Source organism: Propithecus coquereli, unplaced genomic scaffold (genome assembly GCF_000956105.1).
Source record: "Propithecus coquereli isolate 6110/MARCELLA unplaced genomic scaffold, Pcoq_1.0 Scaffold26, whole genome shotgun sequence".
Taxonomy (NCBI): Eukaryota; Metazoa; Chordata; class Mammalia; order Primates; family Indriidae; genus Propithecus; species Propithecus coquereli.
Genome location: NW_012148174.1, coordinates 4923337 through 4935200, shown reverse-complemented (window position 1 = coordinate 4935200; position 11864 = coordinate 4923337). Strand labels below are relative to the sequence as shown.

The 11864-nt window shown below is 35.6% G+C and overlaps 1 protein-coding gene across 4 annotated transcripts in view; it reads right to left on the bottom strand.

The window, feature by feature from the left end:
• PTPN13 (protein tyrosine phosphatase, non-receptor type 13 (APO-1/CD95 (Fas)-associated phosphatase)) overlaps window positions 1-11864 on the bottom strand; it is a 162103-nt gene that overhangs the window by 21523 nt on the left and 128716 nt on the right. For all 4 annotated transcript variants that reach the window (XM_012647232.1, XM_012647233.1, XM_012647234.1 and 1 more), the window contains 6 exons: window positions 11181-11364; window positions 10009-10167; window positions 9286-9457; window positions 8984-9194; window positions 4861-4931; window positions 1878-1939 (listed from right to left, as the gene is read on the bottom strand). In XM_012647232.1, the coding sequence (XP_012502686.1) occupies window positions 1878-1939; window positions 4861-4931; window positions 8984-9194; window positions 9286-9457; window positions 10009-10167; window positions 11181-11364 (859 nt within the window). The remainder of the gene's footprint in view (window positions 1-1877; window positions 1940-4860; window positions 4932-8983; window positions 9195-9285; window positions 9458-10008; window positions 10168-11180; window positions 11365-11864) is intronic.

Below are 11864 nucleotides of genomic sequence, written 5' to 3'. Positions count from 1 at the left end.
TTCTATTTTTAGTAGAGACGGGGTCTTGCTCTTGCTCAGGCTGGTTTCGAACTCCTGAGCTCAAACAATCCACCCACCTTGGCCTCCCAGAGAGCTAGGATTACAGGCATGAGCCACCACGCCCGGCGAAAATAAATTTTTAAAGTATTTATGAGGCTGTTACATGGATATAGACTCCAATTTAGCAACCTGACCATCTGTTAGGTATATAGATTTTCAATTCTATTCTAAGTCCTATGTGAACTTAAGAAAAACAACAGACTCATAACTATAAAATAATTATTGAATAGAATGTAATTTTCTAATGCAATGGTAAATTGTGAAGCACTTCACGGAGCATAGCCTATTGAAAGAAAAATGATTTGGAAAAAATGCAAAATTAAATGAGAATAAATCAAAATAATTTTACACAAATAAAAGGTTATGGTTTATTCTGAAGGTTTTACTCCTTTCATTAAGATAAAAAGTACTCATGGTAGATGCAACAGAAATATATTTTTACAAACAGTGGTAACATAATATCAAAAGCTTCATGAGATTATGAAATTCCATTCTAAGTGAGATATTCATAGACATTAGCATTTGAGGACAGAATACTATTTGAGAGACTTCTTGGCAGATTTTAACTTCAACAACAAAATGCTGGCAGCCATAAACAGCAAAAGTCCTGGTTTCTAGGGTTTTATGCTAATTTAACAGAAACTCTATCCTTTTTTCTTTCAACAACCGCTGATATTTAAAAAGACAATAAGTGCTATACAACACAAATAACACTAGAAACAGATGAAAATTCAGTTGCTTCAGCTATGTGAAATGGAAGATTTTTGAATAAACAGAATAGTGCGTGTTGTTGTAGCTCAATTCCAACACATACAAATATCTAGAAATTTTTGTTTTTGTGCCCTAATCATTTCTGCTTTAAAATTCTTCTGCTGTAATATTTTTCAGGACTTGTTAAACCAAGTCACAAGCGTGAGATAACACAGTGAGATAAGAGGCATAGATTTTTGGGTTTCTGCTCACTAAATTATTTTTCTCCCCTTACATTAAAGCCAAGTCATGTTGAGATAAGATTTTCAGAATATTAGGAGAGCAGTCCCTCAGCCCTGCATTTCACATGGAAAGCCATTTAGTCATGAGGTTCAGAATAGATTGTAAGGGGTACGTGTGGGATAAAACAATTCCATGAAATGAAGATCCAGCTGTGATCATTTTAGAAATGTATCTTATGTTCCACAAAGAAAGTCATAATAAGGAATGTTAGCCAAACAAATGGACATACAAGTAGACTCAAAGGAAGCATGAAGTGGAATTTAACTATGCATCAAAACAGTTTTGTTAAATCACCCCAAGATTTCTTTGCATTAATCTTAAGTGACTTAAGCTCTCTCATTTTATTATATGGTGAAGTATTTTCTAAGTCTTTCAAAAGCAAGCAAACATATTTCTTTTGCTACTTTTGTTCTTCCTCACAAGTTGCACAGATTTGATATCTGAGGGTTACTACTGGCTGACAATAACCCAAAGGAGCAATTCTACTCTTATATTCTTCTCTTCCTGTGGTCTAAGCAACAACCAAAAAAGTTATGCCCATTAATTAAAAAATCCCAGTGCTAAAGGGATTTATTTAAGTGGTTAGCTTATCTAAGAGTCGAGTGTGTGCCAAATGATGTAGGGTTACTTGAATGAGGGCTCTATGTTGTGTGATTTACTTAGCAAGCCCTATTAGTTCACTAAAATATATCCTTATTATCAACACGTGTATCTAAAAAATACAAATATTTAAATATGAAATCAGTTTGATTCAAAACACAAACAAGCAGCTTATTTAGAGAAGGAGGTGTCACACGAAAGAAAGAAGGCAGCCTTTTCCTTACCTTGGAGAATGAATTATTAGGAGTCAGGGCAGGCTGGCCACAAGGCTCTACACTGTGGTGACCTGAAAGGACAACACAGGAAGTAAGAGGATGAGCCAGGCAAAAACCACAATAGAGACATCAAAATAATTAAAGAAAACCCACATTTCTGGGGATGCTGTTATTTTTATTAGTACACTAAAAGAGGTCATATATTCAGTGACTTAAAACCAGGTAAATGAAATCAAATGTTAAAGAAAGGTTTACCCCAAGGAAAAAGCTAATTTCTTAAAAGAAAATAGTTCACATAAAAGCTCAGTTTGGACTGAATGGTTCAAGCATGAGACACTGAGTATAAATTAACCCAATTAAATGGGAGAGACATCACTGGTACTGAGCCATATTCCCTTGACTATTTAAAGGAAGATAGCAAGCCTTTTACCTCATTTCATAAAGAGGACCAATTTAACACAGGAAAACAAATTATGGATATAACTGAAAAGGACTTTTAATATATTTCTAAACCAAATGGTAATTTTAACTCTTAGCTGTCAGTACAAAAATTCAATATATATATTAAAAATGAGTAGATTATGTTTCTGTTCCAGTTAAAAAGTCACATATTTAAACATCATTTTTGATTCATTAAATTACATTTTCAAAAGATTTAGAAAGATATGGTAGAGTTTGGAAACGTTCAAAAGAAAACAAAGAAAGGAACGAAAAAACACAGGTAAGTATATTCAAGGACTTCTACTTGAGAATGACTTAAAAATAATTCTGCTGAGAAAGATGAAGTTTGAGGTGAAATTATCATAGATAAATCTCTGTAATTTTGTAGATGATATTACAAAGAGTCCAAGAATGTCTTTTAATATTACTTGTAAGAGATATAATACATTATTAAACTTCTAGGAAAAATAATCAAAGTGTTATTTCAATAATAAGCCACTGGTTCAAAAAAATCACATTGGAACAGTATGAAACATAAGAGTTTTTTATTTGTGATCTCTCCTTCCTGTTCCCCTAGCTGCTTCCTTCCTCTCTTTGCCTCCAGGCAACCACTGATCTGCTTTCTGTCACTATAATTTGCATTGTCTGCAACTGTGTATAAATGGAATCATACAGTATGAATTCTTTTTTTTTGGTCTGGCTTATTTCACTCAACATACTTATTTTGAGGTTATTTTAATTATTTTGTTGCATATGCCAACAGACTATTCCTTTTTATTGCTGAGTAGTTTTCCATTGTTTAGATATATTATAACTGGTTTATCCATTCAATAGTTTTTGGACATTTGAGTTGTTTCAAATTTTGGCTATTACAAGGATAATTGCTAGAAACAGTTCTGTCCACGTTTTTGTGTACGTAGCTTACTTTCCTCTCAGTAAACAAGCATGAGTGGAGTGACTGGATCATATTGTAGGCATGTGTTTAAATTTTTAAGAAATTGTCAAGCTGTTTTCAAAACTGATTGTACCATTTTACATTCCTGCCATGGAAGGAGAGTTCCTATGACAGATACTGTATGAGTTTTATAACCTGTAAAGAAATTAGTTCTACGAGAGTCAAGTCAGAGAACCCCATAAAGACAGATTACCAGGCAGCCTTCACAACAGCAGCATGACACAGCTGCTCTTTTCAGTTTAGAAAGTTACAAAAGTCATCTTAGAGATCACTAGAAAAATACTCTTCTGATTGTTTGGTTCACTAATGTGAACTAAAACTATACACAACAGCAAAAAGTACCCCCATGCTTTAGCTTTTAGAAGATAAACAACTATGATGGTTTCTTTTAGCTACTGTTAGTATTTAGAGACTACTGCCCGATAACTAAACGATTAGCTATGTACGAAGTACTGAATTTACATTTTGAATACAGTAAGTTCAACCACATTCCCCTGTGCCTAACATTCTTCTTACTATATTAACACTAGCAATAAAAGCTATATTTATTTAGCCTGATAATATAAATGAGTATGAAATCAGACTTCCTGGGTTTAAACTCTGACTCTACTCTTTATTAACTCTGTGAGCTTGGGTAAATTATGAAACTTCTTTGTGCCTCAGTTTCCCTTTCTATAAAATGAGGATAATTGTAACACTAATCTTATGGGATTGTTGTGAGGACTAAAGCACTTGGAAGAAATGCAGAGCTCAGAATCAGGATTAAATTAATGACAACTGCTGCCACAACTATTACTTTACTATTATTTCTATAATTATGTTAGAATGTAAGGCAGATGCTTTGTTTGTCTGTTGCTATATCCACAATGCCCAGAAGAGTGCCTGGTACAAATGAGAAATTTAATAAATGGCTAAGTTACTATGTGACAAGCATCATGGTAAATGTTTCACATGTACTACTATATTTATACCTTGTTATAACATTACAAGGTAGATACTAATAATATTCTTATTTTTCTTATAGGAAATAGAGGCTTATATACGGCTCAAGTAACTTGCTAAGGCCACACAGGACTTACCTCACTCGTTTTTTTGTTTTTTTTTTTTAATTTTGGTTTTTTATTTGTCAGTTCTCTTCCTGAGCAGAAGACTTATAAACTCAGGTCTATCAGGCTCTAAATTCCATGGTACACTCTGTTCTACTATTTTCTATTGTACACTGAATTTTAGAGATGCTTTCCTAGCATAGGAAAGATTCTATAAAACATTCTGGAAGGGCAATGAAAACATTTTAATGACAATATCCAAATTTGCTATTTGGAAAAAACACAGTTACTTCTCCATAACTCCAGGTTGAGTATCCCTTGTCTGAAATCTTGAGACCAGAAGTGTTTTGAATTTCAGATTTTTTTTGGTTTGTTTTTGGAATATTTGCATCATATTTACCAGTTTAGCATCTCAAATCCAAAAATCCAAAATCTGAAATATTCCAGTGAGAATTTCCTTTGAGCATCATGTGAATACTCAAACAGTTTCAGATTTTTGGATTAGGGATACTCCACCTGTACTTGTGTCATAAAACGACTATATCCTTACCATTGGCTTTGGTTGACTTTGGAGTTGAAATGGCAGACCTCTTTGAACTGGGGACCACTGGATGACCATCTCTGCGTTATAAAAAAGGAAAAGACAATTGAAAACTATTCAAGATATTTGTTTAAATATCCTTTGAACCATCTGTTAACTAGCCTCAGAAGTTTTATTGTGGATGGGATTCAGGGGGCCCAGCTACTTTCTGAAGCTGTAGACAAAATTTAGGAGCGTTTTCATTTATATATTTTCTGGAGGGAGAGACTCTTGACTCAAAAAGAGTAAGAATCACTTCTTTGCATAATCTTTCTTTGGGCTTCAGTTCAACACATCACGCTGTTTCACCTTCCGTTTAAAAGGCTGCTAATATTCATGACCTAATAACTTAGTTCACTGTCACTCAGTTGTAGTTCAAAGATAGCTTTAACTTAGAAGTCATAGACCACTCAGTTTTATACATATAAAGCCCCTGATGTTTTTCTTACAGATTAAAGTGAAAATCTACATGAAATATTTATATTCAAAGGATTACAAGAAGAATGATACCACTCAAAGTAAAAAAACAGCCCCAAAAATAGCACTTCGGAAATAGAGGATTAGAATGCCATCTTATTGTTTCTGATACCTGAGGGAAAAGGGAGGTTGCCTAAGGTGTACAGTGTTGGGAGAGGCAATAAGCCATGGGCACTAAGCATCCCTATATGTTCTTGCTCGGTAGCCCAAAAATACAAGGCCCTCATCTCTTTTTATCTGGGCTATGTATCAAGGTTGTATTTGTAAACAACCTCGAGGAATGAGGTAACTTCTCTCCCCACCACCGACAAAAAAAGCTCTCTTACAGGCTGCTATAAAATGGCGGGTTGTATTGTATAGCAGTCTTCTACAATACAACCCACTGCATGTGTAGGAAACCTCTAGGCCTACATATGTCATCATCATGGGACTTAGAGGACAAGTGGAACTGTCGCCAACACCATGCTCATGCTGCTTGCTCTACATTGGTAATAAAGTCTTTTACCTCTGATCCAGGAGTTTTATGCCTTCTGCTAACATCCATGAAACGATAATAGACTAGCTTATTAACTTGCAAGTAGGGTAAAATTCCAGACCCTTAACAGTTCTTGACATACAGATAATTACCATAAACACACATCCCTCCACTATTGCTACCCTGTGGACTTTAATAAAAGAGGGCAGATATATATAACAGTGGAGAGAGAGCTGGAAGATGAATGAAGGCGAAAGTAATTGCAACTATTATTGATATATCTTTAGTGATTATAGCCAAGATAAAAATAGAAAAATAAAAGAAAGTGACTTCAGGGATGGGGTGAAGAGCGCTCTACTAATTTTGAGGCAAAACATTCAGCTAGACCTAAGGTTAGCAGAAATGTTAATTTTCACAAAAATATTTTCATAGTTGTTTAAACACGTTCCTCCCCCACTAATTAACATTCAGCTAGACCTATGAAAATAAGTAGGTCAATCCAATTTTTAGAAACATATGAAGGAATCAGGCCAGGGATTACATTCAAGGAAAAAAGTACACAATCTAACTTAAAGATTCAGAAGGAACAGATAAGCTCATTATCAATGACTTAATATCAAGCTCTCATATTTTGAAAGAAATAATTCATAAACAAAAATGTGAATATTCCCTTTATATAACTTAAGTCTGTAATCTAGACAGCCTGGATTCATATACATTGTGGTAGGCAGAATAATGCATTCCCCTATTCCCTAAGATGTTTATGTTCCAATGATTATGTTCTAATCCTCAGAACCTGTGAGAACGTTACTTTATATGGCAAAAAAGACTGAGCAAATGTGATCAAGTTAAGGATTTTGATGTGGGTGGGCCCGCTGTAGTCACAAAGGGCCTAATAACTGAAAGAGGGAGAAAACTCAGTCAGAGAAAGAGATGTAGCGACAGACAGAGAGGCTACTGCAGTTGTTGGCTTTGAAGATGGAAGGAGGCCGTAAGCTAAGGAATTCTGGCAGTCTCTGGAAGGTGGAAAAAGCAAGGAAATGGATTTTCTCCTGGAACCTGCAGAAGAAATGCAGCCCTGCTGACACCTTGATTTTAGCACAGTGAGACCCATTTTGTATTTTTGACCTTCAGAACTGTTAAGATAATAAACTTGTATTGTTTCTGGCCACTAAATTTGCAGTAATTTTTCACAGCAGCAATAGGAAACTAATTATAAATTTTCTCAATTTATTCCATTACAACTGAAAGAAAACTTGTTGTTAGCATTTTTTATGATGTGAAACTGTTATGAGGTAGACTGGATGTGGTAGTTCCATACCTCCGGGGTAGCAGACAAGAGGTTTGGGTAGGATTGACCTACCCAGCTCTGGGGATGGGCCATGGCTGGCTTAGGCCAATCAATACTGACGGTCCCCGACTTATGATGGGTGGACTTCATGACAGTGCAAAGGTCATACACATTCAGTAGAAACCATGCTTTCAGTATGCATCCAACCATTCCGTGTTTCATTTTCAGTATGGTATTCAATAAATTACATGAGATATTCATCATTTTATTATAAAATAGGCTTTGTGTTAGATGATTTTGCCCAGCTGCAGGGTGCATACTGTAAGTGTTCTGAACACGTTTAAGGTAGGGTAGGCTAATAAGCTATGGTATTTGGTCGATTAGGTATTTTAAATGCATTTTTACTTATGATATTTTCAACTTATGATGGGTTTTTCAGTATGTAACCCCATTGTAAATCCGGGAGATCTATTTATTCTTATTCCTGTGCCTCAACTCAGGGACTCACCTTAATTTAGGTCTAAGGCAACTGGCACACAATACTTGCCTTAATAGTAGTGACTGGTGAGATCCCTCCCTCCTTTTTTCTACTTATTAGCGGTATATAGTAGTTGTATATATTTACAGGGTGCATGTGATGTTTTGATATAGGCATACAATATGTAATGACTAAATCAGGGTAACTGAGATATCCAACACCTCAAACATTTATTATTTCTTTGTGTTAGGAACATTTCAATTCCACTCTTTTAGTTATTTAAAAATATATAATAAATTATTATTAACTACAGTTGCCTTATTGTGCTGCCAAATACTAGATCTTATTCATTCTACCTCATTATATTTTTGTACCCATTAACCGCCCCCATGTAATCCCCTCTCCCCATTACCGTTTCCAGCCTCTACTAACTATCATTCTACTCTCTATCTCCATGAGTTTGTTTTACTTTTTATCTCCCACATGTGAGTGAGAACATGCGAAATTTATCTTTCTGTGCCTGGCTTATTTCACTTAACATAATGTCTTCTAATTCCAACCAAGTTGTTGCAAATGACAGGATTTCATTCTTTGTAATGGCTGAATAATATTCTATTATGTATATGGACCACATTTTCTGTGTTCACTCACTGATGGACACTTAGGTTAATTCCGTATCTTGGCTATTGTGAATAGTGCTGCAATAAACATGGGAGTGTAGGTATCTCTTGGATATACTGATTGCCTTTCTTTTGGGCATACATCTAGCAGTGGGATTGCTGGGCCATATGGTAATTCTACTTTTAGTTTTTTGAGGAACCTCCATACTGTTCTCTACAGTGGCTGTACTGATTTACGTTCCCGACTGGCGAAATTTCTGTTTGAAGAGTGCTCTAATTGTCCAGTATGTAGGTGTGAGGCATGAAACTGAAACAGTCATTTGACTACCATAAAGGAAACTGATACATGGAGGAGGGAATAACTGAAAATAGCAAAAAAATGGAGTCAGAACCCTGATCAAATTTTACCTGATGACCACCTTATCTCTAGACTTTTTAAAGTCCAACATAAAGCAACAAATCCCCTTTCTTATTTAAACAAAGTTGTACTTTCTGTTCTTTTCTTGCAAGGGAAAACAACCAAACTGATAAATGTAGTAACCATTCTATTAATTGCAAACACGTATCCAAACACTTATCCACTTAGTGTTCTCAGAATCTCCTACCAGGAAGTCTGTTCTCACTTTACTAAGTCCTACCAGTTTAGTCTATGAATTACCAATTCAGTGACATCTTTTACAAGTACATAAGTATAATCAACAACCTGAAACACACACAGACACACACAAAACTCACAAATACTTGCAGAGTACCTTGTTGCTTTCAATACCACTGAAGGAAGTGACATGTCTAACGCTCTGTTAGCTTCTTCCAAGGTCATTCCTCGTGTGCTGACTCCATTCACATAATGGATGACATCTAATAGCTGGAGATTACCCTCAGTAGCTGCAATTGACCTTGGATTAATATCACTAATATATACCACTTGATGAAGGCTGTCATGACCTCCAGATAAGGAAAAACCTTGAAAGAATACAAAATATTTGTTTTCTCAGTCATACGAGTACTTACTCTAGCCAAGAAAACTATACTGCACAAAGCCAATTTTCATTACCCAACTCCTCTTTGTTGCATGTTAATGTAATGTCAGGTAGCAAATGAGGCAACACTGGCATCCTGGGTAATTCCAGAACTCGCCCAAGGACTAATCTGACTGTCTTGGGTGCTGCTCGGAGCAGATTCACTGCATCTGTGTGAGTCATATTTGTAACGTCTGTATCATTAACCTATAAAAATGAGAAAGGGACAAGTTAGGATTATAATTTTTATAACAGAGAAGCTAAATTGTCAAGAAAATACAATAATTTCCCTAACTTTTTATACAATATATACTAGCAAGTATGAGATGCACAATAAAGAGTGGTCTCTAATTTATTGGTATTCCCCGTTATTGTGGAAATCGCAGGCAAAATGATCGAGCCATTATAATGAAATAATAATGTAAAACCCCTAATAAATGCTTCATTATTTTGCTAATCTAAGAAATTTATCATTTTAGTAATTTAAGAAACTTTCTGTCCCTGAGATCTGAGATAGCTTGTTGTATGCCTTAACTGAGATTAAACGAACTTTAAAATTAAAAAGGAAACTTTAAGCATTTTCCAAACTGTTAATTATATAAGGCCTTTACTCTTCAGTGGTAGAAAAGGAAAGCATAAACCAAACAGAGAAATACAGTGTTATAATATATTAATTCATCCTTTTTCTTCCTTTTCCAGCCCTGGCTTGCTCTTTGGCTATGTTTGCACAAATCTTCCATTCCTTTTAAATGTCTCACCTTTATGAGTCGGTCCCCAGGTTTCAGCCTTCCATCACTTTTGGCTGGATCCTGTATGACATCATGAACATAACAACCAATGCTCTGATTGCCTTTGGTGACTGTAAAACCTAGGCTCCCCTTTTCTGATTTAATTAGGATAATGAGGAGTTCTACTTCCTAAGGGAAGAAAACAGTGATTCCTTTAGGTTGTCTATTTTGCCCCACAAACAGAAAGATGACTATTATTTTCCTTGATTAACAGAGGAGAAAACCAAACCTTAAAAGGTTACTTCACTTGCCCAAGTGAAGAAGCCAGGTCTGTCCAACTCTAGACAGAATGTCCCTCCACTACCCCCCATGTGAAAGCTGGGTTTAAGTACAACGTTATGTGCTTGTCTAGGTATAGCACAGACAGAACTTACTTAGGCTTCCATTCTTATATTTTCAGGATAAACAAAGACACAATAGTGGTTATACTTTGATGATCAAAGAATCTTTTTGGAGGTAAGAGTCAGGAAAATTCTTCACATATTTCTAAACAACGGAGATAGATGCCAAGAGCCACAAAAGACAATTTTCTTTTTGGTAAAAATATGAAGTCTTTTGGTGATTATATCTCACAACTTCATTTAGTTGTGTAAACAAATGAAATATTTTTGAAAGATTTCAACTGAGACATAGAGCTTGCTTATACGAACGACGACAAATTTCTAAGAAAAATTATTCAAAGACAATTTTCGCTCTCTTGCTAAGAATGAAACTGAAAATGTAGATGCTGTACACACTCACACACAAAATTACAGATGAACGAAATATCTGGAAAGACTAACTCCAAAATGTTAATGGTTTTGGGTGGCAAGATTATTTACGCATGCTATTTCACCATAACCCTGTGAGGCTGCCAGGTCCATTTTATAGCCAGAGCGACTAAGACTCAGAATTAAGTGATTTGTCCACAGGTGTCTGCCAAGCTACAGCAAGTCAGTGGTAGAGTCAGGATTTATACCCAGGTCTTTCTCCCCTTTTCCCTAATTTCTCCACCGAGAAACATACCAGATGTGTTATCCCCTTAATAGACCCTGATATGAAGCAATTCTAAAAGTTAGCCTTTTCTCTAACTAAAGGGAAACTGTGTCTACATCTTCCTTGAGAATATATGGAATTTAAACAATACAAATGAAACAACTCACCAGCTCAAAATCTTCAAGGTGGTTTTCCAAGTCATTTTTCAGAGATGTCAAGTTTTCCTGTCTAGTTGGTTCAGACATGTGATGTATATGATATTTATCCATCGAATTAGAGGAAGCAGATTCTGACTGGGGTTGATAACTCTGCCCAGGAGGCACATCCAGTGGTATAGGGGAAGGAGGATTACTACAGAGACAAAGAAGTAAGACTACTTTCAAATACATTTTAATGTCAATGTTGTAAGTTTGTGCCCAAAACAGAAAATGCTTAGCAAATATTCACGTCTGAATTTGACTGGGACTCTAGCTACTTTTTGTCTGACTCTGGACTGTGAAGTTATTCCTTACCTATTATACGCTAACATTACCAATAATTTATTCTCTGTCTAGGTTCTATTTTGAAGAGGTTCTTTAAGCTGCATAAAGTCAGTAAAATAGGTTAAATTAATATACTTTTGATTCCTAGTTGATAATTCAAGGATTAAGCTAATGTGATCAGAAGCCTAATGTGTGTTTCCACATAAGGAAAAGAAGAAATAAGAGAAGAATAAAAGTCTTCACCTATGATTATTTTGGATGAAAGAATAGAAAGAGGCCGGGCGTGGTGGCTCACGCCTGTAATCCTAGCTCTCTGGGAGGCCGAGGCAGGCGGATTGTTTGAGCTCAGGAGTTCGAAACCAGCCTGAG